Source organism: Triticum urartu, chromosome 2A, assembly GCF_056163025.1.
Source record: "Triticum urartu cultivar PI428250 chromosome 2A, HENAU_Tu73, whole genome shotgun sequence".
Lineage (NCBI taxonomy): Eukaryota > Viridiplantae > Streptophyta > Magnoliopsida > Poales > Poaceae > Triticum > Triticum urartu.
Window position 1 is genome coordinate 577,435,877 of NC_141874.1, and position 27,993 is coordinate 577,463,869.

Here is a 27,993-nt window from a genome sequence, read left to right on the forward strand (position 1 = left end):
GATTATGATCTTTTAATGATGTTGCTGTGATGATTATGCTCTTCTAATGATTATGCTCTTTTAATGATTATGATCTTCACAAAGTGGTTGGTTCCTCTTTAGGCTAACCCTATCCTCTCGACAACCGTCGACGAAAGGCACCAGACTTTTTAGGCTAACCCTATCCTCTCGACAACCGTCGACGAAAGGCACCAACCTTTTTAGGCTAACCCTATCCTCTCGACAACCACCGTCGAAAGGCACCAACCTTTTTAGGCTAATCCTAACCTCTCGACAACCGTTGACGAAAGGCATCAACCTCTTTAGGCTAACTCTATCCTCTCGACAACCGTCGACGAAAGGCATCAACCTTTTTAGGCTAACCCTATCCTCTCGACAACCGTCGACGAAAGGCACCAACCTCTTTAGGATAACCCTGTCCTCTCGAAAACCGTCGACGAAAGGCACCAACCTCTTTAGGCTAACCCTATCCTCTCGACAACCGTCGATGAAAGGCACCAACCTCTTTAGGCTAACCCTATCCTCTCGACAACCGTCGACGAAAGGCACCAACCTCTTTAGGATAACCCTATCCTCTTGACAACCGTCGACGAAAGGCAGCAACCTCTTTAGGCTAACCCTATCCTCTCGACAACCGTCGACTAAAGGCATCAACCTTTTTAGGCTAACCCTATCCTCTCGACAACCGTCGACGAAAGGCACCAATCTCTTTAGGCTAACCCTATCCTCTCGACAACCGTCGACGAAAGGCACCAACCTCTTTAGGCTAACCCTATCCTCTCGACAACCGTCGACGAAAGGCATCAACCTCTTTAGGCTAACCCTATCCTCTCGACAACCGTCGACGAAAGGCATCAATCTCTTTAGGCTAACCCTAAACATTTCATTCCATGACAATAGAAATTTAATCATTTCATTCCATCACAACAATAATTTATAAATAAAATTTCATCAACAAGATCAAACTAGACCACACCGATCACATCCAACAAACAACTTAGTGTTCACATCTTACATAATAATCCATTACAACTAAACAACATACTAATAAGATTTAGATTAACTCCATTACTGAAAACAGAGTACTTAGTTCAACAGAAACAACATAGTTCAACACAATACAACCAACCAAACTTAATTCAACCTTGTTGGCCTCATATATTATGCCAACAAATTACTCACTCATCACAGATTTCTTTGATTTTCCTCATCTTTATCTTGTTTGCCTCCCCATCCTTAAGCAAATCAGCTATGATATACTCTAGCTTCGTCTTCTCCTTCTTCATCCGTTCAATCTGTTGAGCACCTTCATCTGCTACATGTTGCTTCCAATTCCTAACAAGTTCATCATTACTCTGCTTAATCACTTGCAGTGTTGTCCTAAGCTCAATATTGCCTTTCTCAAGTTTAGTCTTCTCTTCCTAGGCTTGAACTACAACATTCTCTACATCACCATCCTGCATAATCTTCTGATAATTCTCTCTCATCACATTCTTGTGAATTGTAGCAAAAAAATTGCTTGCTTCTTTGATGTGGTTGTGGTGCTTCTTTTGGATTAGCTTCTTCTCTTCTCCTAGCTTGAGTATGAGCTTTTCTTTAGTATCATTCTCTTTGCTACTCTGCTCATACGTATCCCAAAGTTTGCGAAGTGCATTTTTCATGGGTTCTGGCCATTCTGGGTCAATCCATTGAACCAGACCACAATTGTCACCTTCCTATAATAATTCAGACAAAACCAGAGTTAACAGCCACATTCAGAGAAGTCAGTTAACACCATATTCAGTTAACAGCTACGTATATTCAGTTAAACAGCTACATACATTCAGTTAATAGCTACATATATTCAGTTAACTGAGCTCATTTAAAACCAGACACATTCAGTTAAGCATTGATTAAACTTGACACATTTCCCCCTCAAAACAGCTGATAAAACAACATCTTCAGAAAACTAAGTACACGACTATATTCAGTTAACAGACATATAAACCTATATTCACTTCACTGAGCAACAAAAAAGGATTTGTGTAATGTACATGTACAAGAGAGGACCTGCCACTAACCTGATTACCGCATCCATAAAACCTACGGCCAGTGTTGGTTCCTTGGAACACAACAGCCCTATGAACAGGAAGGTTGTGACAGCACATCGGTCCTCCGGCAACAATACCGCACCACTCCGGGTCAACAATGGTCTGTGGGATCTACAATATTGCAACAGTGCTCAAATCCCAACTCAAATCCGTGAAAACTAAGCTCAAATCGAAGAAAACCCTAACCCTAAGTCAAAGAGAAATGATACTCACGTAGGTCTCGTCCGCGTGCGAGTTGAAGAGGGGGGACATAGAATCTTCGCCGCTAGTTTCGCCGTCCTTCCAGGACACCATCGCTGCGGCGGCCGGCGGCGACAAATGGATGGCGGAGGCGGTGGCAAACGCGTCGCGGGCATAGAAGAAGGCGAGAGAGAGGCGAATGGACGAACGGGTCAGGCTGGGTCGGGCCGGCTCGTTAGGTCATGTGCGACGCCTCTAACGGCGCGCGTCACGGGCGCCGTCTCCCCCTGTCCACGTGGCGCCTGACAGCGGGCCCAACCGGTCAGTTTTTCACTCAGACGCGCCAAACCATGCGATCAGTGTTTTTTGAAAACTGTCAGCGCAAATGTGGTGGTTTTTTGAAAAAAAAACGAAAGGTGATGGTTTTCTGTTTTAGCGTCCCCTAATGTGGTGGTTTTTTGCAATTTACTCTTAATTTATGTTACTGAGAATGCTTAGCTAAATCAACTTTGGCAAGAATCTGGCGGAAATTATCCACCATAAGAACTCAGTGGTTGACTCCTGATATATGTATACTTTAGAAGTTGTTAAAATTGCTACAATTGATTTCCAGAGTTTTCATGAGAAGGTAGTGTTCACAAGAAATTTAGTTTTTATCCATAGGATGATAGGGATATCTAGGGAGTAATGGTCAGAAACATGGGAAAGGCTAGTGTACCACCTGATCCCTACGGGACCATCCTTTGTGCCTTATGATTCATCAATCAAAGACACCAGAAACTCGCAGAAAATAACTTACATTACAATTACCTTTCCTCGAGACGCTGACACTCTACGGAACAGTCTTGCGCACACCATCTGGGCAAACTATGCAGTTAGTTAATCTCAGCCCTTTGCGCAAAAAAAAAAACTCAGGCCCTTGGGCAAGCTTCAAGACATCAAACTGTGGCAGAGCCCAGAGCTTAAGAAGAGGGCACCAGTCTAAGACATGACTTCAAGGCCGTCGAAAAGAGCTTTATTGATTTGATTAAACAACAGTAACATCATTACAATCCACGGAGAGCCGGTTTATTTCTTCTCTAGCTAACTGAGCAAGTTCACGAGCCACTGTATTACACACTCTCCCCACTTGCATCACATTGACATCGGCTGACAACATCGCCTCCGGTTGCATACGCGCTCATTCAAATAGGCCTAAACTAAGCCAGGCACATCGATACCTTTATTCAGATCATTTGGATCAAAGGCCTGAATTTATTTCCCCATCCAGCCAATCTGTGGATCTCAACGGCGACCGGTTGAAACTTCAGTCGCCATTCACACCTTACCAATGGTCGGCGGCACCGGGGACTACAACTGTAGACGGTCACAAGAAAAATACTGACCGCTCCGCGCGTTTGCGCTGCCACGAACTGAAACTGGGAAAAGAATGAGCCGACGGTATATATAAAGTTATAAACAGATACGATAGAGAATGCTTCTTCTTCTTCTACCAATCAGCGCGCCGTTTCTTTCTGCTCGCAGTTTTCCTCCGTTTGCGACGCCATCTTCTTGATGTCTTCCACGAGGATGTTCCCTTCTGTAAGGCACATGAGCAGATAACATCTTAGATATAGGAGGAGCAAGGAAGATGGACAGTGATACTGATACGCTAGTACAGTAGATGCAAGTGTGTGTGCCAGGGCTGAACCTCTGTCTTTGGAAAGGTTGCTGATAAGCTCTTGGACACCTTCCTTCCCCATGGTGTCCTTGAGATAACCTGCGGCTGCTTCTACCTCTTCCGGAGTCACCTTGCCGTCACGGTCCCTGTAACAAGATCAGTTTATTATTGTTCAGCAAGGAAATATCAAACATATTCCCCTTGCAGTCCAGTTCCTTGGTTACTGGCATACGATATAAATGAGCGAATTATGCTTATAACCGAAAAATATGACCGTGCATAGTTTTTCTCCTCCCGAGTCGCCCCTGTGTGGCGGCCAGGAGGCTCCCAAATCCCGTCACCCGGCCTCCCCTTCTCCTCCTCCTCCCTCGCCGCCGCCCGAGGGCGCGGCAGGGCGAAGCCTTGCCATCGCCGGCGACGGCGGGGACTCGGGGCCCTCCCGCTCGTGAGGGGCTGGCGCGGGCCGGCGCCCCCAGGCCGGAGCGTGGCGTGCGGCCTGGCGTCACGGCGGGGGGTGGCGGTGCTCCGGCGATCCCATACCTCCACGGCAGGCGGCTTCAAGGTCTGGGGCGTCGCGATCGTCAGGGATGGCGGCGGCGCGGCCGGATCTGGGCCCAGGTGTGGGCTTGGTCTCCAGGTCGCGGTCGGCGCGGTGGCGGGTGCGACACGTCGGCAGCTGGGTGGATCTGCGGATTCCATCCTTGTTTGGTCCCTTGACAGCGCGGGCAACTCCGGGGGAAACCCTAGATCTCCTTGGGATCGAGCGATGGCAGTGCTTTTGCGTCGTAGCCCCTCTTCAGGGCATCGTTTTGGAGTTTGCTGCGGTTGAAGGGACCAGCGACGCCAGCGGCTCACGCCCGGTGGCGCAAGTGCCGATGAAAGTCGCGCCAACTATGGTCATGGCGGACGATGGCGGCGTCTTTGATGTCGTTTCCTTGTCGAGGCATCGTCGTTGCAGTTTGTGTCATCAGGCTCGGGATGCTCCGGGGGAAACCCTAGATCTAGGTCTCCCGGATCGGACGATGATGGCGTTCTCTGGATCGCTTTCCCTCCTGAGGGTATCGTTTTGGAGCAAGCGATGGCTGGAGGTGGCAAGAGGAGCAGCGGTGTTACATCTACCGCAAGGCCGACGGCAGATCGCGGCGGCATGGCATTGCGGAGTTTCGGCGATGGGCGCGCGTGGATGGACACGCGCAGGATGGTGGCGTTGTCTGACGCCATGGTGGCATCGACGGCAAGCCTGGCAAGGTTGGTGCGTCACGACCTGCTCTGGAGATGGATCGGTGGTTAGTGGTGGCGGCGGCCTCTGAGAGTGCGCCAGACCGGTGTGTGACCCAATCCCGGCATTGTGGCTTGGTTGGGGCATCCGGCTTTAGATGTTAGAATTTGGTGCGATGTCTGTTTGGTATTAGGCTCGGACATTTGGCACCCCTTCGTCAAGGGGATATGAGTAGCGACAGGTGTGTTGCTAAGATGGTGGCTTCAGGCATACTGATGTATTACTTTGTAAGGTCCTTGTGAATAATTAATAATATGGTTGCATGCATCGTCCAGATGCAGAGGCCGGGGGTATATCCTCCTTTTCGAAAAAAAAATTACCTATCAAGCACCTGCCAGCGGTTGCCTATTCGTGCATCAACATCATCAATCTCTTTCTCTAATTTCTGAAGCATAGCATCAACCTGAAAATGCAGCGAAACAGAATGTCAACAGTAGTCCCTTCGTTATCGAAGAGAAAGGGGAGACGCACAAACCTCGGATCTGAAAAATATAGGTTCCAGGTAGAAACCTACCCAGTATAACGTGATTACAGCTCCGAAACACATGGGTTTTGTTTTTGCATCCTTGTTTGGTTTTCTTGTCTTTCGTTCTACTACTCAGTTATGTACAACAACACAAGAGATTGCTTCAAAACTAGGTCAGAACTCAGAACAGTTCCTGTGATAATTCAAATGATACCTCTGTGCCATTTGGGACGAGGCCAGAATGTGCAGACAAGAAAGTTGAAATTAGTGATCACTAGTATATCTAAAGTAATTCTATCTCTTCTCCAACAAAGCACAAAATAATCCAACCATGTTCGCTTCTCTTTTAATTCGCACGGAGATGCTTTTGCGGGCAAAGGGCGTGGCATGTGTGGGGTTGTAATCACCTATTCATATGCTTGTAAATAAATTTGCTACTCCCTCCGTCCCATAATATAAGAGCGTTTTTGACACTTAGTGCTTTGTTGGATAAGCAAACATTTGCATCTTCTCAGAAAAAAAATGTTAGCTTCTTTTCTAGGCTTAGGTTTTCTGGTCATATTTTAGTGATTTCCAATAGCTACTTGCCGACAGCAAGAAGACCATACTATTAGTCTTGGAAATTGGAACAAACTTCTTAAGGTCTGGATGTAATGAACTATCCAACTATTATAACCTGCAAGCGAAAGATCACCAAAGCTCATTACTAGCTGAGCACAAATTGTCACTTATAAGTTATAACATCCTGTAAGCCAGTCAACAGTTCATGTATATCTGTTTGAGCTGCTACATACACTATATTGAACTTCAAATAAGGGATGCTTCTGAGTTGAAGTTCTAGTTGAACTTTAGACACGGAAATTTTTTCCTTACCTTCTCTATTAATGCTGAAGAAACTTTTTCTCCTGCAACTAATTCTGCAGCATGATCTGATTCCTCCCTGGCCACCCTATATGCTCTCCTAGCCTCTTCTTCATCCACTGTGCCCTCCTTTTCCAGCATGGTGTTATATAGTTCTATCTGAATTCCACCAAATAGGGTTTTCAATATTACATAATGCAAACTGGTAGCTCATAAAAGGGTAGTATATCTCCAACTCATACCTCTTTATTTACAAGGCTCAGAAACTCTTCTCGCTCTTTGGTAACAGACTGCAATGAAAGACAAAAATTAAACAGGTGCAGCAGAGCATTTATGTAAGTTTTTTGTTGAAATGCGCGTAACAAGTATTAACACGAAAATAAGTAGAGTCGTACAGAAGCAGATGCGAGCACAGCCAATGCTTGACTGATGTCACCAAGGTGGTCATTCTTCTCATGTTCTTTTGATTTCTTTAGTTCCTCTCCTTCCCTAGCAGTAGGCTCAGTCATTTCCTTCAAAGCCAAATCTTCCTTAGTAGCCTCTTGTTCGTCTAGCTTTGCCTTTTCTTCTTTCTCTTCCTCCTGGGTATATCATTTGTTGTGAAGAACACATGCATTAATAATCATTGCCGCTTAGTTGAAACATAAAACAGTAGAACTGAGAAAAACATATAGAAAACCATTGTTTCTCCATCCAGGTTGTTTACAAAGCAGCATAGGCAAAACATATTAGAATTGGGGTTACCAAGGAAATAGAAAGCCAGCTAGAAAAACTGCATCTTCAAATCAACAAAGTAATTACATGAAGAACTGATTTCTATTGCACTACTAAAGAATACAAAAATGAGTTTGTGTAAGATGGGATCTTATTGTGGTGGTATTTTTTATTTCATGTTCTTTCAATAGAACTTTCCTACTCTAAGTTTTAAAAAAGCAATAATTTACCAATCTTTTAAGTTCAGTAAATCTAAGTGAAACATAAACCAGGACAGAAGATATGATCCTTGTACAAGCGATATCACATTTCTATATTTCAAAAGCAAATAGTCTGAGAAAAACAATTAAATACTATAAAGCTATGGATTATCATCCTAAACTAGTTCAACATATTTATAACCTTGAGATGAGGTTCCAAACTAAGAATGGGGCCAGCTTTGGTGATACAACCAAGAATGTGAAAATAAGGGGAGATCTGTGTCTGGCAAGCCTACACAGAAGACAGCCAGGAATACATGTTTATAGCACATTAGTGTACCTTGATAAGTTCCTCCTGCATCTCTAGGAATTCCAATTTTCTCTTCCTTTCAGAAACAGAATCTTCAGAAGGCAATGCTGTTCCAACTGTACCCACAACTTCATCTGGCAGAGAAGATAACGTTGCTACAACAGCCTCCTCAGGTTTCATTTTCCCAGATACAGTAAAAGCTCTGACATTTTTTTAGCACAGGTTAAAATTTGAAGATAAGCATCCAGTCAACAGGACAATTATCACCAAAATTACCTTGATAGAATCAGAAGAGATGATGGCACAGACTGATTGAGTGATAAATCCAACCAGTCTTTGAGCTGAACGTAGAAGGAAATATTCAAATTCTTGGCCAAAATTGGTACTAGGCAACTATAATTAGCAAAAACTGAAAAAATAGCAGGATATATGGTGCGGGTGGCAAAACATTCACTAATAGAGTGCCAATACAATAACATATAAATCCCCAATAATAGGCACCTGATGTGCATTTTAATGCCATGACCTAGGCAACACCATGGATGACTCATCAGCAGTTTCCAAACAAACAAACCTGATGGCGCATCTCCTCTGTTGACAATAAATCAAGGTGGCCACGTTCGCGACAAGCGTGTTGGAGCTCCTCCTCAGAAAGAGACTCCACACCCTCAGCCTCAATCATCTTATCATCATTCATAATGCTGTGCATAAACACATAAACATTATATTATGGTTGAATACCAAAAATCTAAATTGGCACAGTGGATGAGCAAACTATAAAAAATAAAACATCCAGTTTTCTATGTTTTTTTTTCAAAAATCAGGTAGGCGAGCTGTCATTTCATTAAATAAAGAGTATGAAACACTACACCGGCGGACAAGGCCAAAAACCACAGGTTTACCGCATGCACACTCCTCCCCAACAAAAATAGCTCTAGTCCAGTATGAAAAAAAAGGGCAGCCCGGTGCACGTAGCTCCCGCTTGCGCAGGGTCCAGGGAAGGGTCCGACTACTTTGGGTCTATAGTACGCAGCCTTTCCCTACATTTCTGCAAGATGCTGTTTCCAGGACTCAAACCCATGACCTCATGGTCACAAGGCAACAGCTTTACCACTGCGCCAAGGCGCCCCTTCCACTAGTCCAGTATAAAATCATGCTTAAATGCTGAAGATGCAACTCTTAAATTGAACAACAGATTTGGATACAAGATATGTTCTACATCATCCACTGTATCATTTTTTTCTCTGATATCACAACATTTAGAAGCGATTTAAGGACATACTCTCGTAACTTCTTTCGAAGCATGAATCTCAAGTAGTTGTCTGTACCGAAAGGCTGAATTCCCATATATTTACACATGTTTACTAACCGTGATCTGCAGAAAAATGTAAGTGTGAGCTGGTAAAATCAAGGATTAAGTAAACATTCAATGAAACACCAACCTGTTAATGTTATCCAAAGTCAGCTCATCGTTAAACAACTTTGCAAAGCTCAAAATTTCTTCATTGGGGACATGTCCACCTTTCCTGACCTGGTTGCAGAGTACATCACCAAAAACCATTAATATGGCACACCTCTTTATCTATGCTTGCGAGATGACACGATAAATTGAGCAAATACCTTGTCCAAAAATTTATCCAGGTCTTCAGCTGTCTGTTTCATATCCCCACTACGTGATGTTTGCACTTCTTTTGCCATTTCCTTCGCTGTATCTTGCAAGAATTTTGCATATTCCATCCTTGCTTTCAATTTCCTCTTTAATGCCTCCTGTATGTAGGAAAATGAAATGCAGTCCTGAGCATGTATGTCTGGGTTTAATAATTTTGCTGCCAGGACAGTGTACAGAACCTAGGTCATTACCTCTTCTTTCATCTTGTCCTGGAAAGTGGATGGCAACATGTTTGGGAACAACTTCAGGAACACTGGCAGCAAGAGCTCCATGAACGGAATGATGATGAACACAGCAAACGGTACAAGCCTGAACATGTCTGCTGTTGTGCGTGTAAGCTGTTGCCTCTCTCTCCTTGTAAGGCTCTTTCCATCAGCAAGCTTCACCAACAATCTTGATGAAATTCTAACATCTGCCCACAGTAGCTTAGTGCCCAGCCAATAATGCTGCAGCGTAGAAACAAATTCTTCCTTCCAATGCTTCAACTTCGCAGCCCAGTCGGCTCTTAAACCCACAAAACGAAATATAAATTAAAACATCGAAGCAAAGAGCCATCCATGAAAATGAGCAAGGCAGCAGATATACTTCAATTCAAAGAAGGTAACAAAGACCTGCTCATTGAAGCAATAACACGCAGAGCAGGACCAATACCCAGAAGTGTTGCCCAGAATTTCTGTATGATCGATTGGTCAGTCTTTTGGACTTCCTGCACCATTGCTTTGGCTTTAGCCTTTGCAGTGCTTAAGCCTTCCACCGCCTGGTCACACTCTTCTGGAGACGCCTCCTTTTCTGGTTGGTTCTGGTCCTCACTCTTTCCATTCTTAATACCAGATTTCGGCTGCCCAGCTGTTTCTGACGCTGCGCGGACTGACTGCCGGAAATACCTGGCTCCCAAGGGGAATACAGAAATATGTGCTTTGGATTCATAAGAGGCAAGAGGAACGCCAAGGGCTGGGCGACGCAGGAACCCGTTACTAAGGCCCAAAAGGTATCTATTCCTTAAAGTAAATTGCTGCTTCTCATGGCTAGAATCCCCCGAATTCTGCTGCGGCACATGGGATACAGTGTTGTGCTCAACATCACATCCAAATGTTCCTTGGCCGGAAGTAAACTTAGATGAATGTAATAGGCGAGGCCCATTAGTATGCTCAAGAATATACTTCCTTCTCCTGATGATTGCCCTAGAAGCCATTCTTGATTGCTGCTTCCTTTTCTCACAAGAATGCCTGGTTCATGCTTCTCCGAGTAGAACCCTGAAACATGGCAAACATCTAGTTATGGGTGTTGCCACATCTGAAGTATATATACGCATGCAAAAAGAAAGAGATAACACAAAGTTTGCCAAAAACATAAATTGTACTAGCATTCATGGTCTATCGGTTTTTGCATAACAGCTATGAGAGTTCAACAATTCCTAAACAAACACGAAAACAGGATATTCCATGTCTGAAAATACCAGCATTGTTCAGGACTTGGTTATATACACTTGTCCAGAACCGGCATTGTAGAACTGCCAAAAGAATTGCCAGCCATAATTAGCTTACAAACAATACAACCCAAACAATGCACCCTGCGTATCAATCCATAATGGCAGCAAACATCTCCAAGTAGTGGACGGGAGGAAATCCAGACAGCGGCTTGTTTTGGGGATGTCCAAAAACGTTGCTGGGCATCTATAAATGTACATCGCCAACAACTTCACAATTTGGCCCAAATTGCAACAGCTAGACGAATTTGTTAACGCTAATTGAGTCATCTGATTCACATTGTTTATTACTATTATGATTTGGGACATTATTATTCATATGGTGTCATAATGTCCATCAATCCCAGTCACTGGATTCGAAATATCAGGCGAGGCCCGAAGAGTAATCGCATCTCACACCCATTGATGTCTGATGGATAAAAAATTCAAAACCTGTAAATTCCGCAATCACTTAAGCACCGGAGCCACTGCACTGCACTGCACACCCTGCCGGCAAGCAAGCTGGCGGGCGATCCATTTCCGCCAAATCGCCAGTCGAAATGCGCCCGAGCCGCGGTTACGGATACGCCCCCGAAAAGGGTGGAAACACCACCGCGCGCGCGGTCAAACGGGCCGCGCCGAGAGCCACGGGACTGGGAGTGGGAGGGACGGGGAGGACGGGCGCTCACCGGGGCAGTGGCGGCCGATCGGCCTGACGGCGGACCCCGTGGCGCGACGCCCGCGTTGGATCCGGGAGGGACGGAGGAGAGGGGGGGCGCGGGGCGGAGCGAAGGTGGTCAGGAAGCGTGGGAAACGAACGAACGAATTGGAAATGCTGGAAAAGAAAGAGAGATGTTGCGGTTTGGAGGAGGAAAGGGAAACGGGTATCCGCATCTCTGGTGGGAATCAGTGAAGTGGAGCACGGCGGAGGAGCAGTTGCCATGCCATGGGCTCGCGACCCCGAACTGCGGCAACCAGGCCGAGGGCCTCGCGCCTCGCGCCACTAGTGCATGGATATTGTTTTTTAATAAATTTTGTATTGTTTTTCTAGTTGATCCACGGCAGTCAGAGCTCGTTTTTATAAAACCAACATCACATGAACAGTGACAACAATCAAATACAGCACCCGACTTGTTTTAGGAAGTCACTCAAGTGGTGTAACCAGTTACAACACCGATTAAAACTAAAAGATTACATGGCTAAATTTGCATGTGAAAGATATTGTTGCCAAGAGTAAGCAGTCGCATTTATCGCTTGGTTCACTGAATTGATAAAGTCTGAAGAATGAGGTCGGAGACGATGCTCCTCAATTGTGTGTGTGTGTTGGGGGGGGGGGGGGGGGGGGTGGTTACGGTCGTCTTCATTTTGGAAGATCTTCGCATTCTAGCTTCCCATATTTGAGAGGATGGTAAGTAATTGAATCGATGGACAACTTAAATAGACGAGGTTGGTTGGAAATTGAAATTTCCCGAGCTTTTGAATGTCAAATCCGGAGATGGTGCTAATGTTTTGCTATATCCTTATCGTTAGGAGTCATCGAAATAGATGCGGTTGAAGTCTCCGATGTCGCTGGCAAGGTTTGTCTTGGAATAGAGAAATGGAGCTAAGATGGCAGTTGGTCCAAGGCAAAGACTAGACCGAAGAGCGCACACTATCTAAGGCTCTAAGCTAAGGCCAAACCAAAAAAATATACACCATAAAAAGAAATTTGTTATCTTCATCTTCCAGAGGACCGTCTTCAGAAAGGGGATAACACAAAAATACACATGCACATGCACCCTGCTTGAATCAGATCCATCAAGGCGAATTAACTTGTTAGCATATACATCCAAGTTTGCACGCATGAGGAAGGTAGCGACATCACACATAGCAGGTGCACCTGAAGAGCAGTGTCAAAGATCTTCGGGACCATCTTTGGTCCTAGCCCGGGTTTTAAAGAAGTTTACCAGAGGATTATAACACGTTACTTGGCCCGTGTAGGAGACTGTGATGGTATTTATTCTTTGACCCATGCAATAGCTCGGTCTTAGTCATGGATCATATTCCCCCACTACTGATAAGAGGGAGGTTGGGATCTGTGGAAACACACACGTGATTGGATGGTTGGGAATCTGAAACTATCCCTTGGTGGTAGAGTAACCAAAAGCAAAGCATGTTTCACTAACATTCCTGTGTATCATTCATCTATGTGTAGATTGCCTAAAACCAATGTTGGTGGAATGGATGAAGCTATTAGAAGGTTCTTTTGGCAGGGTAATGGGAAGAAAAGAAAATGTCATATGGTAAGATGCCATGTTATATGTAGACTAAAGGAAAAAAAGAGGCATCGGCATCCATGACCTAAAAAGATTCAATATTAACATGTTATGTAAATGGTGGTGGAACTTGGAGAATATGGAGGGATGTGGCAGGTGATTGTCATGAATAAGTATAACATAAAGCATAATATTTGCCAAAAAATGGGTTTGTGAATGATTCACCATGTTGAGCAGATCTGGTCAAACTTAAACAATTTTACATGAGGGGCAGGCAAGTGGTGGTTGGGGATGGGAAACAAATTGTCTTTTGGCAAGGTACTTGGTGTGGAGATACACCTTTGAAGGATCTGTTTCCTGAGCTCTTCTTGTTTTGTAATGAAACTAGGAAGAACTATGAGATAAATGGTTGTCTTGGCTTAGGACTAACTTTTAGGAGATAGCTGAATGATAACCAAATAAAACAATTTAATAGCTTGCATGGGATGGAAGTCTTTATGAATCTCTCTTAGTCCGTTGATGCTCCTAGATGGAAATGGAACAAACTGGCAAATTTATTTTCAAATCTCTTTATCTGATGTGGTCCCAAATTAGATTATTTAGAGACCTCTGGAAAGCTAAAATTCCCTTAAAATTTGGCTTCATTTGTGCCTCAATTGCAACTAAAGATAATATGATCAGAATGAACTAGGTGGTTGACCCTTTGTATCTCTTCTGCCCAGAACCTAAGGACATTCATCACATGTTCTTTCTCTGCTCTGCGGCCAAGTATATCTAGAGCATTATATCCAAACTCATTGCGGCCAGAGATAGGCATGGATGATCTATCCAATACTTCCGATGGATACCAAAGTTTATGCCTAATAGCATAAATCTACAGATTGTTGGGCTAGTTGCAGTTTGTTGGGCCGTGTGAAAATTACGTAAAAGAGCTTGTTTTGATCAGAAGTTAGTCAGGTCGCCTGCTGAACTGATATGCTATGCATGTTGTTTTATGTGTTATTGGGCAGGCCTGCAATATAAAGAGGATTGAATGATGATGGAGCAAGGTATTGAGCTGCTGCAAAGGGAGGCATTGACAGCTCGTGGTGATGGCCAGGGTCAGAGAAGAGGAAGAATCCTGCAGGTGGAGGCTGGTATAAATGAAGAAGATGAAGAGGCAAACAATGACGCCAACAATGTTATGGATGAAGACCGAAGGATAAGATAAAATGCTAGAGATATGTTTGGCCTCAAGACTTGTTTTTTTTTTTCTCTTCTGGGCAGATGTTTGGAGGTACGTTTGGGGGTGTCGTTTCCCCTCATGTAATATATACCATTTGTTGTCGTTACTTATCTAGCTTACTGTTAGCATTAGATGCGGCGGCGTTTGTTGAGATGATCATTGATCTTTTAACTTTATAGTTTACTTTCTGCACCAGGATGCTATATTATTTTTGTTTTTTGTCCTGCTATCTTTTGATAGTGGAACCCGGTCCATTTTTTGGTTCATGTGAAAAACACGTTATTTGAGTTCACATATTGTTATCGGGTCCAAGCAATGAACGCCAGACCACAACACCAAATAAAATGCCTTTTACAATGAGATGATGCATGTACCATGACAGTATCTGACCAATGATGGTTAAACTGTGTTTTCAATATGAAACAATGTTTGAAGCACCAAAAACCAGAGCAATATTTTTTGATATGTCTCAACCATGCCTATGCTAAAAATTACCATGATTTCCCCTTGGTCTAGTTGCCACATGGGCTAATAGGGTTGCGTCATCTCAGGCCGATCACTCCTACCAGATACCGCCACACAATTCATTGTCATTGCACATAGGCGAGAGAAATAAAGCCAACGGCTCCAACCATGATAAGGGAGGAGAAGCCTTGCCGTCGCATAGAGCAAGGCCACTCCCAAGGGTAGAGCAAGTGAGATAGGCGTAGAGAGATGACCAAACATATTGTAAACGTTCAATTTTTACCATAAATACCCCTCCCCCGTCAATAAAAAAGAAGAAGCCAATTCTCACATGGAAGGATGTAGTTAGAAATAACATCTAGACTATATTTTTAGGTGGCCTCGTATGGGGAATCCTATATAACTAGATAAAACAAGTAATACCTACTACTATCTCCGATCCATAATAAGTGTTACAATTTTGAACTAACGCCCACCGGGGGGGGGGGGGGTGTCATTCACATTGTATCATAATTATCGTAGTCATGTTAACAATTGAATATGTTTGTTGCAATGGGTTTCTTAGTTCCAGCAAACATCCATTTTCGTATTGTTGTTTGTACCGTATTTATTTCGGTCCATATTTGTTTCTATGGTTTTCTAAAAAAAATAGTTCCAAAAAATATGAAAAGCAATTAGTAGCACTCTGTTTCATGGAAAATGCATTGCAGCTCTCGGGTGCCACACACCCCTATATGAAAATAGCATTAAAAGAAATATCAGGAAATTTCAAAAAATTCTGAAATTTTGGGATATGAAACTATGAAACCTGAGTGCCCGTTGTACACCCATGTTCATTTGCATGGGGAATGGGAGCCCGTGGTATCCACGGCGTAGGAATTATGGTCTGACATACATTACATTAAAAAAAATCTACATATATGATTTTTTTTTTGTCTTTTTACCGGCATTACCACGGGCACTCATTCCCCACGAAACTGAACATGTGTGTACAACGGGCACCCAAATTTCATATCCTAAAATTTCAGAATTTTTTAAATTTTTCTAATATGTTTTAATGCTATTTTTATACAGGGGTGTATGGCACCCAAGAGCCACAAATCCTCATCCTCTGTTTCATCCATTTTTTTTATCTCTACCCCTAATCATCGAACCACTTCTTGGTAATTAGCTTATTTATAGTACTGAAGTATATGCACAATTATATTTAAATATATATCACTAGAAATAAGTGTGCACGCATAATTGAGATCTCATCATTAACAAAAGAAGAAAATTAAGATCTCATCATGGAGCAGTGCTAGTCCACCACTTCTGCACAACCGTGCTAATCCACCACCTCTGACATCACTATTCATAGCACTAAAACCTTTTAAACCCAACCTCCATCGAAGTTTCTCCATCGTATCTCTAGCTTGATGTGTCTTACAGAGGAAGACGAGCTTGGGGCAATTGGTTTTTGAAAGGGTCAACACCTTGACACCTCGCGAATTGTCCCTCTCCCCCGACAGTCCCAAAATAGGAGATCCATTGATTCTGGCGGCGCCCCTCCTCGGAGCCCGCCAAATTAGCTTGATCATCCACATTCGATTTTTGTATAGGTGTTTGCATCGTATTTATTTCCGTCCATATTTCTTTCAAGTTTTCTAAATTCTTTTTATCGTCAAAAAAATGAAAATGAAATGTAGTAGTAACACTCAGTTTCATCCTTTTTTTTATCCCTACCCCTAATCACCGAGCCACTCTCGTAATTAACTTATTTGGAGTAGTGAAGGGTATGCACAACTATATTTAAATACATATCATAAAAAATAAGTGTGCACGTATAATTGAGACCTCATCATTGGCTCATCGCAAAAAAAAAAAGACCTCATCATTTGCAGAAAAAAAGTGTTCTTTTAATCCAAGAAGAAGAGATTAAGATCTGATCATGCAAAGCATGTATGCAACGAACGTCTTCAACGACTGGTTTGGCTCGCTTAATGGCGCATATATCCCTTTCTTTAAGCATCGGAGAAAGAAGGGCAGGAGGTCGCTTTCTCGCATGTCGGGGGCTTGCTTTCGGTTGCCTGATGTGCTCCTCCGCACCCGCGCGTTGATGCATCCACGTCGCGCCTCCTCTCGTCGACCTCTTTGCCTATATACCACACAGATCATCACCGGCCGATGCACCCGCCGACCTCTCTTCCCCATCATACCACGCACTAACACCGATCGACACACGCCGAGGCGCAAAAGGATTCCATGATTGCTATTGCCGGCGCGGTGGTCGCCGGCGTGGCAGCCGCGGCCACGGCGGGGATTCTTGCCTTGGCGTCGTCGCGCGGCGACCGGCCCGAGGATGCCACGAGCGCCGTGGCGGCGGCGGCCGCGCCCCAGGAGTGCGCGGTGTGCCTGTCGGAGCTGGCCGGAGCGGCGGGATGCTCCGGCGACTCCGAGCCATCGGCGGTGCTGGTGCGCGTGCTGCCGGGCTGTGGCCACGGGTTCCACGACGAGTGCATCGGCAGGTGGCTGCTGCTGCGCCCAGAGTGCCCGCTCTGCCGCTGTCCCGTGGTCACCGCGGACAGTCGGCTAGCCAGGAAGGCCGTGCCGCTGGCGGAGGCCGCGCCTGCCTTGTCGCGGCCGGCTAGGATCGCGTGCGGCTTCGGCGACGGGAGGGTCGTGTGGACGCGTAGCCCACCCGTGGCATTGTGAGGAAGGTTATCTGATTACTCGAGGATTAGTGAAACCAAAGTGGAAGGAGCGCTTCAAGATTCGCATCGCCTTTGGCTGAGTGTGTGGAATCGGATTTATATGTGTTTATATCATGTGTTTTGTCCTTGTTTCATGTGCAAAATGCTTGCGGACATTATCTGATAGTTTGTCACTTTATCACACGGATGAATCGTGGGCTATTTTAAATAAAAATGTACTCCCCTCTAAACGCTTTTATATTCCTTTACGAAGGGAGTACAAGGAGCACGCATGTCTTATTGGCTTTTTTTGTTGTTGTTGAAAAAACACCCTTGAGACTATTTATTCATTAACGGACGAGTTCATATCTGATTGAACATACCTCAACCAGATAAACACGGATTACATCATACATAATGAAGCAAGGAGCAAAAAGAAGAGCCTCTCTAGCACACATGTGTTGCTACGTTGGCACTCATTCTGACAAAATGAAGATTAAACCGTCGCAAGGGCGAGACAAGTGAAGTCATCTCTCGAAATATATGAGGTGTCTATCAATTTATCATTCTTGAACTGTCACAGTGAAACCACTTCCTGGCAGTCCATCTCGATAACCATATCATGCAACCCATTTTCAATGGAGAAAAGCATTGCATCACGACATGCAAGAAGCTTGAGAACGAACAGATCAGAGATTGCTTCATAACTAATGCACTTACTTCGAACGAAATTTCCTGTAGAATCTCTTGTAATCAAACCTGCTCCCGCATGCCCTCACACCACATCAAGAGCTCCACCCGAGTTGATTTTATCCAGTTCAACTCTGGGGTTTTCCAATGTTCTTTGGTCTACATACCCAAAGTTTGTTCAATTCCTCTTTTATAATAACAAGAGGGTGAGCTGAGAGAAGATACGATAGCTAGCTTGGTTTTATTGAGAGTAATTATCTATAGGTCAACCCTTCTCACTCTCCCCTCTCCCTCGGCACCACCGAGGGACATTGTCGGCTGAAGTCTGGGCAGTGCCAGTGGTGGCGGCGCATCTCTCTCTCTCTCTCTCTCTCTCTCTCTCCTGGTGGCGGCGTGAGTTTTTTCGGCGACGATCTTGGTAGAAAGACGCGGCGAACCTACGATGGCGGTCGTGGAGGGTCACGCTCTGACCAGTAGTGTTGCCACGCCGGTAGTGGTCGAAGGCTCTAGAACCACTTGTGAGATCTAGATCTGGGTGGGCTTGCAGCGGCCAGTCCATGGGGGCGTCAGGCTTTAGTGGCAATTGGGCATCGTGGTGGTGCTGGCGGCGACAATGTGAGGCTGGTGTCGGTAGACCATGATGGCGAGGTCCTGCAGCGGCGGTAGAGTGAACCAACATGGAAAGTGTTGCCTCAATCTGGTGTGCAAGGATGAAGGTGTGCGATGATACAAATGAAATTCCTGCCCGTATTCGATCGGTGCCAAACCTGGATTCAAGTGCATCACTCGATTCTTTGGCATTGCACAAATGCAAATATGCATCAACTAACTTGTCACCTAGCACATTGAGGATGGTACCCCAAAGAATAGAGTGGCCTACGAGAACACTTTATCCTCTTCAAGAGTAAGCACCCTCTGAGAGGGCCGGCCAAAACCTGAGTAGGCTCGGTTTTGGTATGCCATTTTTGAAGCAAGTGATACGTCTTCAACGTATCTACTTTTCCTAACGCTTTTCCTCTTATTTTGGGTTCTAATTTGCATGATTTGATTGAAAACTAACCCCAGACTGATATTGTTTTCAGCAGAACTATCATGGTGTTGTTTTTGTGCAGAAATAAAAGTTCTCGGAATGGAACGAAATTTTGCGAGGATTTTTCATACAATAAACAAGAATTTCTGGAGCCAAGAACCACCGGAGGGGGGCACCTGGATGGGCACAACCCACCAAGGCGCCCCCCCTCCTAGCGCGCCCAGGTGGGTTGTCCCCACCAGGTGGCCCCGTAGACCCTGAAACCGACATTATAAAATCCTTTTTTTCAGGAAAAAAAATCAAGAAGAAAGAATTATCGCGATCCACGAGACGGAGCCGCCATCACCTCCCGTTCTTCATCGGGAGGCCAGATCTGGAGTCCGTTTGGGGCTCTGGAGAGGAGGATCTTCGTTCTTCGTCATCACCAACCCTTCTCCCTCGCCAATTCCATGATGCTCCCCACCGGGAGTGAGTAATTCCTTCGTAGGCTCGCTGGTCGGTGAGGAGTTGGATGAGATTCATCATGTAATCGAGTTAGTTTTGTTAGGGTTTGATCCCTAGTATTCACTATGTTCGAAGATTGATGTTGCTATGACTTTACCATGCTTAATGCTTGTCACTTTGGGTCCGTGTGCCATGATTTCAAATCTGAATCGTTTATATTATCACCATTACATCCATGTTCTAGATCTGATTGCAAGTTATAGTCACCTACTACGTGTTATGATCCGGCAACCCCGGAGTGACAATAGTCGGACCACTCCCGGTGATGACCGTAGTTTGAGGAGTTCATGTATTCACCGTGTGTTAATGCTTTGTTCCAGTTCTCTACTAAAAGGAGGCCTTAATATCCCTTAGTTTCCAATAGGACCCCGCTGCCACGGGAGGGTAGGACAAAAGATGTCATGCAAGTTCTTTTCATAAGCACGTATGACTATTTACGGAATACATGCCTACATTATATTGATGAATTGTATCTAGTGCCATATCGCCCTAAGTTATAACTGTCTCATGATGAATATCATCCAACAAGTCATCGATCCAATGCCTATGAATTTATCTTATATTGTTCTTGCTAAGTTACTACTGCTATCGCCACTAGTGTGCTTGCTACAAAACTACTGATATCACTGCTACCATTACTGTTACTGCTGTCACTATTATCAAAACTATCATATTACTTTGCTACTGATCACTTTGCTGCAGATAATTAATCTCCATGTGTGGTTGAATTGACAACTCAGCTGCTAATACCTTCAAATATTCTTTGGCTCCCCTTGTGTCGAATCTATAAATTTGGGTTGAATACTCTACCCTCGAAAACTGTTGCGATCTCCTGTACTCGTGGGTTATCAGCAAGCACCCATAAGTAGGCTCGGTTACAGAGCACCAGCAGAGTGTCAACGAAAATTGCCTAAACATATAAGATTTTTGAATTGTTAGGATATTAGGCAATTTTTTATTAATTTTAATCTAGATTAACATCATCACAGGAATACTAACATGGCAGGTCGCATACCACATACTAGGGACATCTAGCATGTATAGATATTAACCAAAGGCACATGTTAACGGAGAGAGGTTTAGAACATACGAGTTCACCAGAAACTCCGGTGCAATAGCATCGCCAACCATGGTGGTGAAGACCAAGTCATCGGCTGTCGTAGAGAAAGTAGTGGAAGCAGGCAGGTAGATGGGGCTCGAGGATGTAGTCGAACTTGAGTGAGAAGTCACGTCGTGACGTTTCCGAAAAACCTTATTGCCCCTCATCTCGGTGCATATTCTCATGGAACACACGGATTCAGAGGTCTTCTCTCCCGTACGTTCGTGCACGCAGTCGTCAGGATGGGATCGCCAAAAAAGCAACTCACCACAAGGAACTCTGCGAGAGTGTATGTTCTATCTACTGCTATCTGTTAGGTGTACTCTCCCTCCTTTGTATTTCTTTTATATGGAGAGGACCTGTGGGAGTGTGAAGAGATCCAACTGACATGTGGTGGGAAAAACTCTCTCAAAGTACAAAATGTGTCAATAGTGAGCTCGAGTGTTGCATACACCCATACACCCAAAATTAGGTAGTAGATTATCGTGCAAAATTTTAGTTCTTTCAACAAGGAACATAACATTAGCCTGAAAACGAACTCAATTCATGAGTCATGTCGCAACGCGCACGTGACATGACATGACGTGTTGTGAAGTGAAGTGAGTGAGTGAGCATACATGATGTTCCTCTTTTGAGGAGTCAAGCTTGAGGAGGCATATAAGGAGTTAAATTAGAAGGGGTCGGCTAAAGATGCTCTTAATTCCCTTTCCCCTTCTCTCGCTACTCAACCAAACAATGAATTACTTCCTCCGTTTCGAATTACTTGTCTTGGATTTGTCTAGATACGGAGGTATCTAGCACTAAAATGAGTCTAGATACAAATCCAAGACAAGTAATTCGGAACGGAGGGAGTATATGCCTTGTACTCCTTCCGTTTCACAATACATAACTTTTATTTGTCAAAATATAGATGTATCTAGACATGTTTTAGTATATAGGTACATCCATTTTAGACAAATGGAAGTCAAGTATTTTGGAACGGATGGAGTATTATACTCCTTATATTGTAATTTTCTTTCACTAGGTCTTATACCTTTCAAACTCTCATTCCCTGTCACTAATTCCCGCGAACCGATACTGCTAGATTCTTCAGATATTTATTTTGTTCACTGTAAGCGTCTAGAGAGTGATCGAGCATTGGAGATGGCATGATACATTGATAGTACTACTGTGAACACTTACTCCATTAGTTCTTCTCTGGGAATCAACAAGTATCCATTAATTGTCCATACCCAAATTGTGCACAAGAAACATCTACAGTAGTACAGGCCATGCGTGAGGCATGCCACCGTCGTATCGCGCGCCACGGTTAACGTGTGTACGTATAATAGTACAAAAGAATTTTACATGATGGCCAGAAAATTGCACTACCAACCGAACCTGATCGATCTGCTCAACGCCGGCGTAAAAACCGGCCGGCCGGGCAGAGCTCTCCTCACGGCTTCCACGTGGCCGGCGGCGGCGGAGCGGCGGGGAACATGGGCGGCACGGCGGAGAACATGGTGTTCTTGTCGACGGCGCCGACGCCCGTGCCGCGGCCGCTGTTGGTGATGGCGACGAGCGCGGCGACGAGCCCGGCGTTGCCGACGAGCGTGGGCTCGTTCTGCGCGTAGCTGATCCTCGCGTCCTTGAACTTGTCGTTCTTGTCCGGGCCGCCGACCATGGCGCCGACGAGCACGTGAGGGTCGGCCTTCTTGGAGTCGCGCCACTTGTTGCCGCCGGTGCACGAGTACTTGATCCCGTTCTTGGGCGTGGACGCCCCGCGGTGGTGCAGCCGCTTCGGGTACTTCTTGCCGTACCCCACCACGTAGCTCATCTTCATCGGGTTGTCCCCAAGAATGTAGTTCAGCTGCTCGACCACCATGACACACAGTTAAGCCACGCATTGCATAATTTACCAACGACGATAAGATCGGTTAAAAGAAGAAGAAATACCTGGGATTTGGCGAAGGAGCGGAGGTCGTCGACGGTCATGAAGTTGGGGCCGCAGTACCAGCCGGGGACGTTGACGGACTCCATGTAGTCGGCGTAGAGCGCGGCGAGGAAGGAGTTGGCGACGGCGTACTGCAGCGCCTGGCCCTGGCCGTGGTTGAACTGCGCGAGGCCGCCCTTGGTGAAGTTAAACGCATTGAACTTGGGAAAATACATGCACATGTTCATGCTGGTGACGTTGTGGTATCCCATGAGCGACTCCTCGTAGGGGTAGCCGGGGTTGAGGAACATGCGGAGGCGCGAGAGCAGCAGCGTGGCGCCGGGGAGCTTGTTGTCCCAGCTGAAGACGGAGAAGTCGAGGATGTTGAAGAAGGCCTTGGCGTTCTTGGGGAGACGCGGGTCGGTGGCGAAGCTGATGTAGCTGTTGTTGCCGGTGGCGTAGTACATCCAGGAGGCGCTCCACATGAACTCGTCCCAGTAGCTGGTGGAGTTGTAGTAGTACTCGATGGCCGGGTTGCCCCGCGAGTAGGGGGTGCGCTTCCCGTTGGCGCGCGCGAACTTGTACACCGTCGCCGCGCCCCTCACCAGCTTCTTGGAGTAGGCCGGGTTGTCGCGGAACACGATGGAGGCGGAGGCCAGCGCCGCCGCCACCTCGCCGCCCAGGTCCGGCGCCGCGCTCGCCTGCTGCACCGGCCGCGGGTACGCCATGTCCTCCGGCCGGTTCCAGCAGTAGTGGTCGTCCGGCGTGCTGCCGTTGATCTTGGCAGTACCCACCTGCAGGCACAAGCACGAACGTGTCAAAATTTTCCTTTGTATTTTGCTTTGTGATGGTGAACCGATCGGGTGTGACAAAAATGTGAACACAAGTTGGAGAGCATCTTCGGATCGGATCGTGAACAGCTACTCTACTACTTGGTACTCTGAATGAGCTGCAGTGAGGATAGTTAAATTGGCTTGGAGAGTTGGGGTAACATGGCATGCCCCGCTAAGCACATGTTAGCATGTACTCCCTTTGAACTAAAATTACGACGAGTAAATCGAAACGGAGGGAGTAGATAATTGGGGGTCGAACCCTAGATAGCCTACTGATCTCAAGTGATAAGAGTCAAAGGTTGTTGGCTGTGCCGCGTGCGTGCCCATCAACATTTCTTGCTGGAAAACAAGGCTAGCTGTTGGGCGGTGCACACTGAATCGGCCACGCCAGTCGCATTATTGCACACCCCCTTTCTCTATCTTTATGCCTTTTACATTCAACAGATGAAAAGCACCACTTTAAGCAAAGCTCTCCTCCATATATGCCTTTTCTAGTTAATGTTCTCAACTGAACTTACTTTCAAATATGATTTCCAAAAAAGTCTCGCTCTTTAAATGCTTGCTTGATGTTTTCACCGTGCGATTTTCAACGAACGGTCGAGATGGACGGACGGAGTGATGGGGAGAGCTCACCTGACTGTAGAGCTTGTTGATGGTGGAGGCGGAGGAGTTGAAGGTGAGCAGCAGGTAGTCGGTTCCCCACTTTATGAGCTCCCTCACGTGGTCGTACTCCCCGATCGCCTTGTACCTGTCGGCGTACTCCACCACCGACCAGCTCAGCAGCGTCATGGAGAAGGCCATCGGGAAGTGGAACTTGATGTTGTCGCCGGCGTCGTAGTACCCGCCCACCAGGCCGCCCTTCACGTCCGGCAGGTCCGCGCCGTCCTTCATCCCCGAGTTCCCGCGCCACGGGATGCCGTTGTTCTTAGGAAGCTTGCCGGCTGTCATATCACCACAAACAGCAAAATGTTCGTTAGATCCATGAACGGTACTACCGAATTCTGAATTTCTGATTACAGTAGACAAGATTAAGCTTGTAAAGCACTCCTAGTAAGAAGCTGACAATTCAACTTGCAAGGCAGATCAGGATCTAGAAATGCGGATGCTTTGCATCTGGCGAGATCCAGAAGCAGAGCATAGGCAAGATCTACCGCGACATCCATGTGCGGGGCTAAGCTAAAGAATGGATCAACTGGCTGGCCTACATGTGCGTGAACGTGCCGAGATTCGTACTTTGAAATTTCCAGAGATTTCTCTGAATATCAGCTTGTCACTTTCTGCGAGGGGGCAGGGACAGACCGTGAGCAGGACGGCATAACATTCCAAGCGTGGGGGTTGCCGTCGTACGCAGCTGTACCCAGCTCCCGATCACAGACTACGTGGTGGTCTCCCTTTCTTTCTCCCTTTTTGCTTGCCATCAAGATCAAGATTCAAGATCAAGGTGTAATTGCGCACTTAAGATCACAGATCAAAACTACGTACAATATTTAATGTTCTACTGTTACGCAGCGATTTCTACGCGAATTCTTGAGTTCAGACAGACTTGGGACTCGATCAAAGGCGGATCCGCAGAGCACTAGGAATCAGAGAATTGATCATCCATAAGCAGAGCAGAAGCAGAAGCAGAGGAGGTGGAGGAGTGAAGGAGGAGGAGGGGAGCTCACATTTCTGGGCGTTGAAGAAGAGGAGGGCCTTGTGGAGGGCGTCGGTGTACTTGTCGGGGGGCGGGGCATGGGGCTTCTTCTTGGGGATGTTCTTGGCGATGATGATGGGGAGGCCGATGAGGACGAAGGCGCCGAGGACGGCCCAGAGCATCCACCAGAGGAGCTTGCGCTTGACGACGACGCAGCCGAGGTCGACGTAGCGGTCCTTCTTCTTGGCCTCCGGCGGGCCGAGCAGCCAGCTCTGCTGCGTCTCGTCCAGCTGGTGCTGGTGCTGCAGCGCGCCGCGGTCGATGTCCATGTTGCGGCTCTGGTCGTCCTCCGCGCCGTCGATGTCGAACGCCCCGCCCCAGTGGTTCTGGGAGTGCATGGTGGCTCCCCCCCTCCTGGACGGCCGCCGGCCGCTGGGGCTTTCTTGGTCGGAGTTGGCTCGCGCGCGCGCGGTTTCGGGCGGTCGATCAGCGCATGAACGGCCGGAGCCGGACACCCAGCTGGGGAGTGTCTTACTGGCGGTGAGGTGCGGAGGCCGGAGGAAGCTGGGTGTGGTGCGGTGGCCGGGTGGGGAGTTTTGAAGGGGAGGGGAGGGGGGCGGTTGACTTGAGGAGCTGGGGGAGGCGTGCCACCGTCGCACCCGCGCCGTGTGGGGACTGGAAGCGAGTGGGAGTGGAGGTGGGGAACGAAGGGTTGTTGGGGTCTCTTCCAGAGTTACTACGCCTTTTTGCCGCGCTGATGTACCGCTTGTGCTGCACTGCTACGGCCACCAACCAAATGATGCGCACCTTTCTATTAGTGGTTTTATGATCTTTTGTGGCCAATGCTCTTGGCTCCGTAAGTCCATATAACGCAATATAATCTTAACGATCTACAGAGGCGATGCCACATCAACCCCTCCTCGGCTCCGCCTTCCCACAAGCGACCTTAATTCGCTATTCCGACAACACGATGCAAGGGGCTAGTTTCTCCGTATTGTGTTTTTTTTTTGCTATGTTTTTAGGTTTTGTTGTCCAAGCTGCAGTGCCATGGCGGTGGCGATGAATTAGTGTAGAAATAAGTTCCTTCGGCTCATTTTTCATTACAGTGGCATCTTCTTCTATGTCGACATAGAGCAAGTGAGAGTATACATTTACAAATAAGTTCCTTTGGCTCATTTTCCATTATGTATGTTTCAGCGAATTCAATCATCATCAAGAAACCCCAACTAAACCCTAAATATTTTCCCCCTTGAGAACAAGTATCACGATTAGTTTCCGGACACTAGTTGCTCTTGAAATTAATCTCGAACAATATTAATTGGGGAAATAGTTACGTGTCACTCGATAAGGAGTAGAAAGTGCCAGTATAACTTGGTTGTTTCAGAAGGCAAGATATGACATAAACGTTTTACTTATACTCAACCAATTCTGAAATGTCGCATTCTAGCCAACATGTTTCTAGTTATGAACCAATTGTCGTATATGGACCCAATGCAGCTCGTGCTATTCCTGTCTGTCTAATGTTGTCTAAGGAAATGTACTTTTAGTATGCACATCTTATTATTTTATGAAACTAGATATTATAGTATTTCCATTAATTTTCCAAGTAGGATATGTTGCCTTGCCAACTCCATTACTAGAGCATACGTTTCTATGTTCGTTAAAATCATCGGTGCACCCACATTAATAGCTCGAAGATTCATCCATGGGATAAGGAGTAGAAAGTGCCTAGCTATTTTTACTGATACAGAAGATAAAAATGATTACATGAATATTTACACTATATCCGCTGCAGGGCCAAACTCTAAAATGTCGGATCTTTTACCCCTTTCCTATTTATGAACTAATGGCTATATATATGGACTCAGCGTAGTTCGAGCTAATCTTGTTAGTCTTTTATTTTTCATAAAGGATGGATCTAATTTAATCGACTCGAAATAAATCATCAAGGGCCAACCTCTGCATAACTATGATGAACAAAATCAACATCAACACACACGCATAGAAAGATATGTCTATACAAAGGAAAAGAAAAAAAAAACCGAAAGCATTGAAAGCAACGATCTAGAAACAGCAACAACGATCATATCCGCACAAACCATATTCTCGTTTGTCTAGTTCTTTTTGTTTTTGCAAAAATGATCAAATCTCTTATAAAGATTCACCGGAAGTACAAAACACCTCAAACATAATAAAAAATTACATCATGATCCATGGACCACTGAACGACCACTGGCGCCGGCAGAACGAGCCGACACACGACACTGTCGCCGCTCCCATACGGGAGCCATCCTGACCTTGTCGATGACAGTCGGGAAGTCTTTAACGTGCGTCTTGTTAATTTTTGTGACTAGAAACGTATATAAGTCTCAATTAGTGCCTCCATTATTAGATCATGTGTGGTATTGTATGATGCCTATGTTAGTTAAAAATCATCACGGTATTGATTGGTATCGTTGGAAGATCCATGAGCATGCGCCATGCACGTACGTGGACGTAGCAACCTCCTCCCTTTTTTCGCGCGCACACGAGGTAGGCGTGCACGCTGTGTACCCGTTGCAGCGGCGCCCTTCCCTGACCGCGTTGGCGACGTCATTGGGATCCACCCGGGATCGAGCGACGCGACGTTGGCCAGTCTGAGCACGCACACTTTGGCGCATAGTAAAAGTGCAGCCGGCGCCGACAGGTCGCTTGACACCGAGACGCCCCCGAACCGCGAACCGGGCGAAAGATCGAACGGACAGGGGAGAAACCGATTTTTGTAATTGCTTTCCATGTGCG

The 27,993-nt window shown here is 46.0% G+C and overlaps 4 protein-coding genes across 5 annotated transcripts; 1 reads left to right on the top strand and 3 right to left on the bottom strand.

The window, feature by feature from the left end:
- Positions 1 to 1,178: 1,178 nt before the first annotated feature.
- On the bottom strand, positions 1,179 to 2,384 carry LOC147986004 (uncharacterized). Its single transcript, XM_087541829.1, has 4 exons — positions 2,304 to 2,384; positions 2,061 to 2,201; positions 1,440 to 1,715; positions 1,179 to 1,355 (listed from the first exon to the last, which is right to left on the bottom strand). The coding sequence occupies exons 1-4, from the start codon at positions 2,382 to 2,384 to the stop codon at positions 1,179 to 1,181; spliced, it is 675 nt and encodes a 224-aa protein (XP_087397955.1).
- A 1,069-nt stretch (positions 2,385 to 3,453) lies between these two features.
- Positions 3,454 to 11,882, bottom strand: LOC125538872 (uncharacterized). 2 transcript variants are annotated; one of them, XM_048702179.2, is made up of 15 exons: positions 11,584 to 11,882; positions 10,041 to 10,682; positions 9,621 to 9,933; positions 9,381 to 9,527; positions 9,203 to 9,291; positions 9,043 to 9,135; positions 8,335 to 8,461; positions 8,037 to 8,101; positions 7,791 to 7,962; positions 6,932 to 7,117; positions 6,779 to 6,826; positions 6,549 to 6,695; positions 5,530 to 5,612; positions 3,961 to 4,076; positions 3,454 to 3,849 (listed from the first exon to the last, which is right to left on the bottom strand). In XM_048702179.2, exons 2-15 carry the CDS (start codon positions 10,619 to 10,621, stop codon positions 3,767 to 3,769), a joined length of 2,250 nt encoding a protein of 749 aa, XP_048558136.2. In that variant the 5' UTR covers positions 10,622 to 10,682; positions 11,584 to 11,882; the 3' UTR covers positions 3,454 to 3,766. The 2 variants fall into 2 exon arrangements, with proteins under 2 accessions (XP_048558136.2, XP_087400534.1); XM_087544408.1 differs by lacking the exon at positions 11,584 to 11,882 and adding an exon at positions 11,348 to 11,564.
- Positions 11,883 to 16,727: 4,845 nt separating this feature from the next.
- LOC125533671 (uncharacterized) lies at positions 16,728 to 17,780 on the top strand. Its single transcript, XM_048697045.2, has one exon. It carries the CDS (start codon positions 17,084 to 17,086, stop codon positions 17,531 to 17,533), a length of 450 nt encoding a protein of 149 aa, XP_048553002.1. The 5' UTR covers positions 16,728 to 17,083; the 3' UTR covers positions 17,534 to 17,780.
- Positions 17,781 to 22,000: 4,220 nt separating this feature from the next.
- Positions 22,001 to 25,811, bottom strand: LOC125538871 (endoglucanase 12). Its single transcript, XM_048702178.2, has 4 exons — positions 25,244 to 25,811; positions 24,213 to 24,520; positions 22,770 to 23,540; positions 22,001 to 22,683 (listed from the first exon to the last, which is right to left on the bottom strand). Exons 1-4 carry the CDS (start codon positions 25,608 to 25,610, stop codon positions 22,270 to 22,272), a joined length of 1,860 nt encoding a protein of 619 aa, XP_048558135.1. The 5' UTR covers positions 25,611 to 25,811; the 3' UTR covers positions 22,001 to 22,269.
- Between the last annotated feature and the right edge of the window lie 2,182 nt (positions 25,812 to 27,993).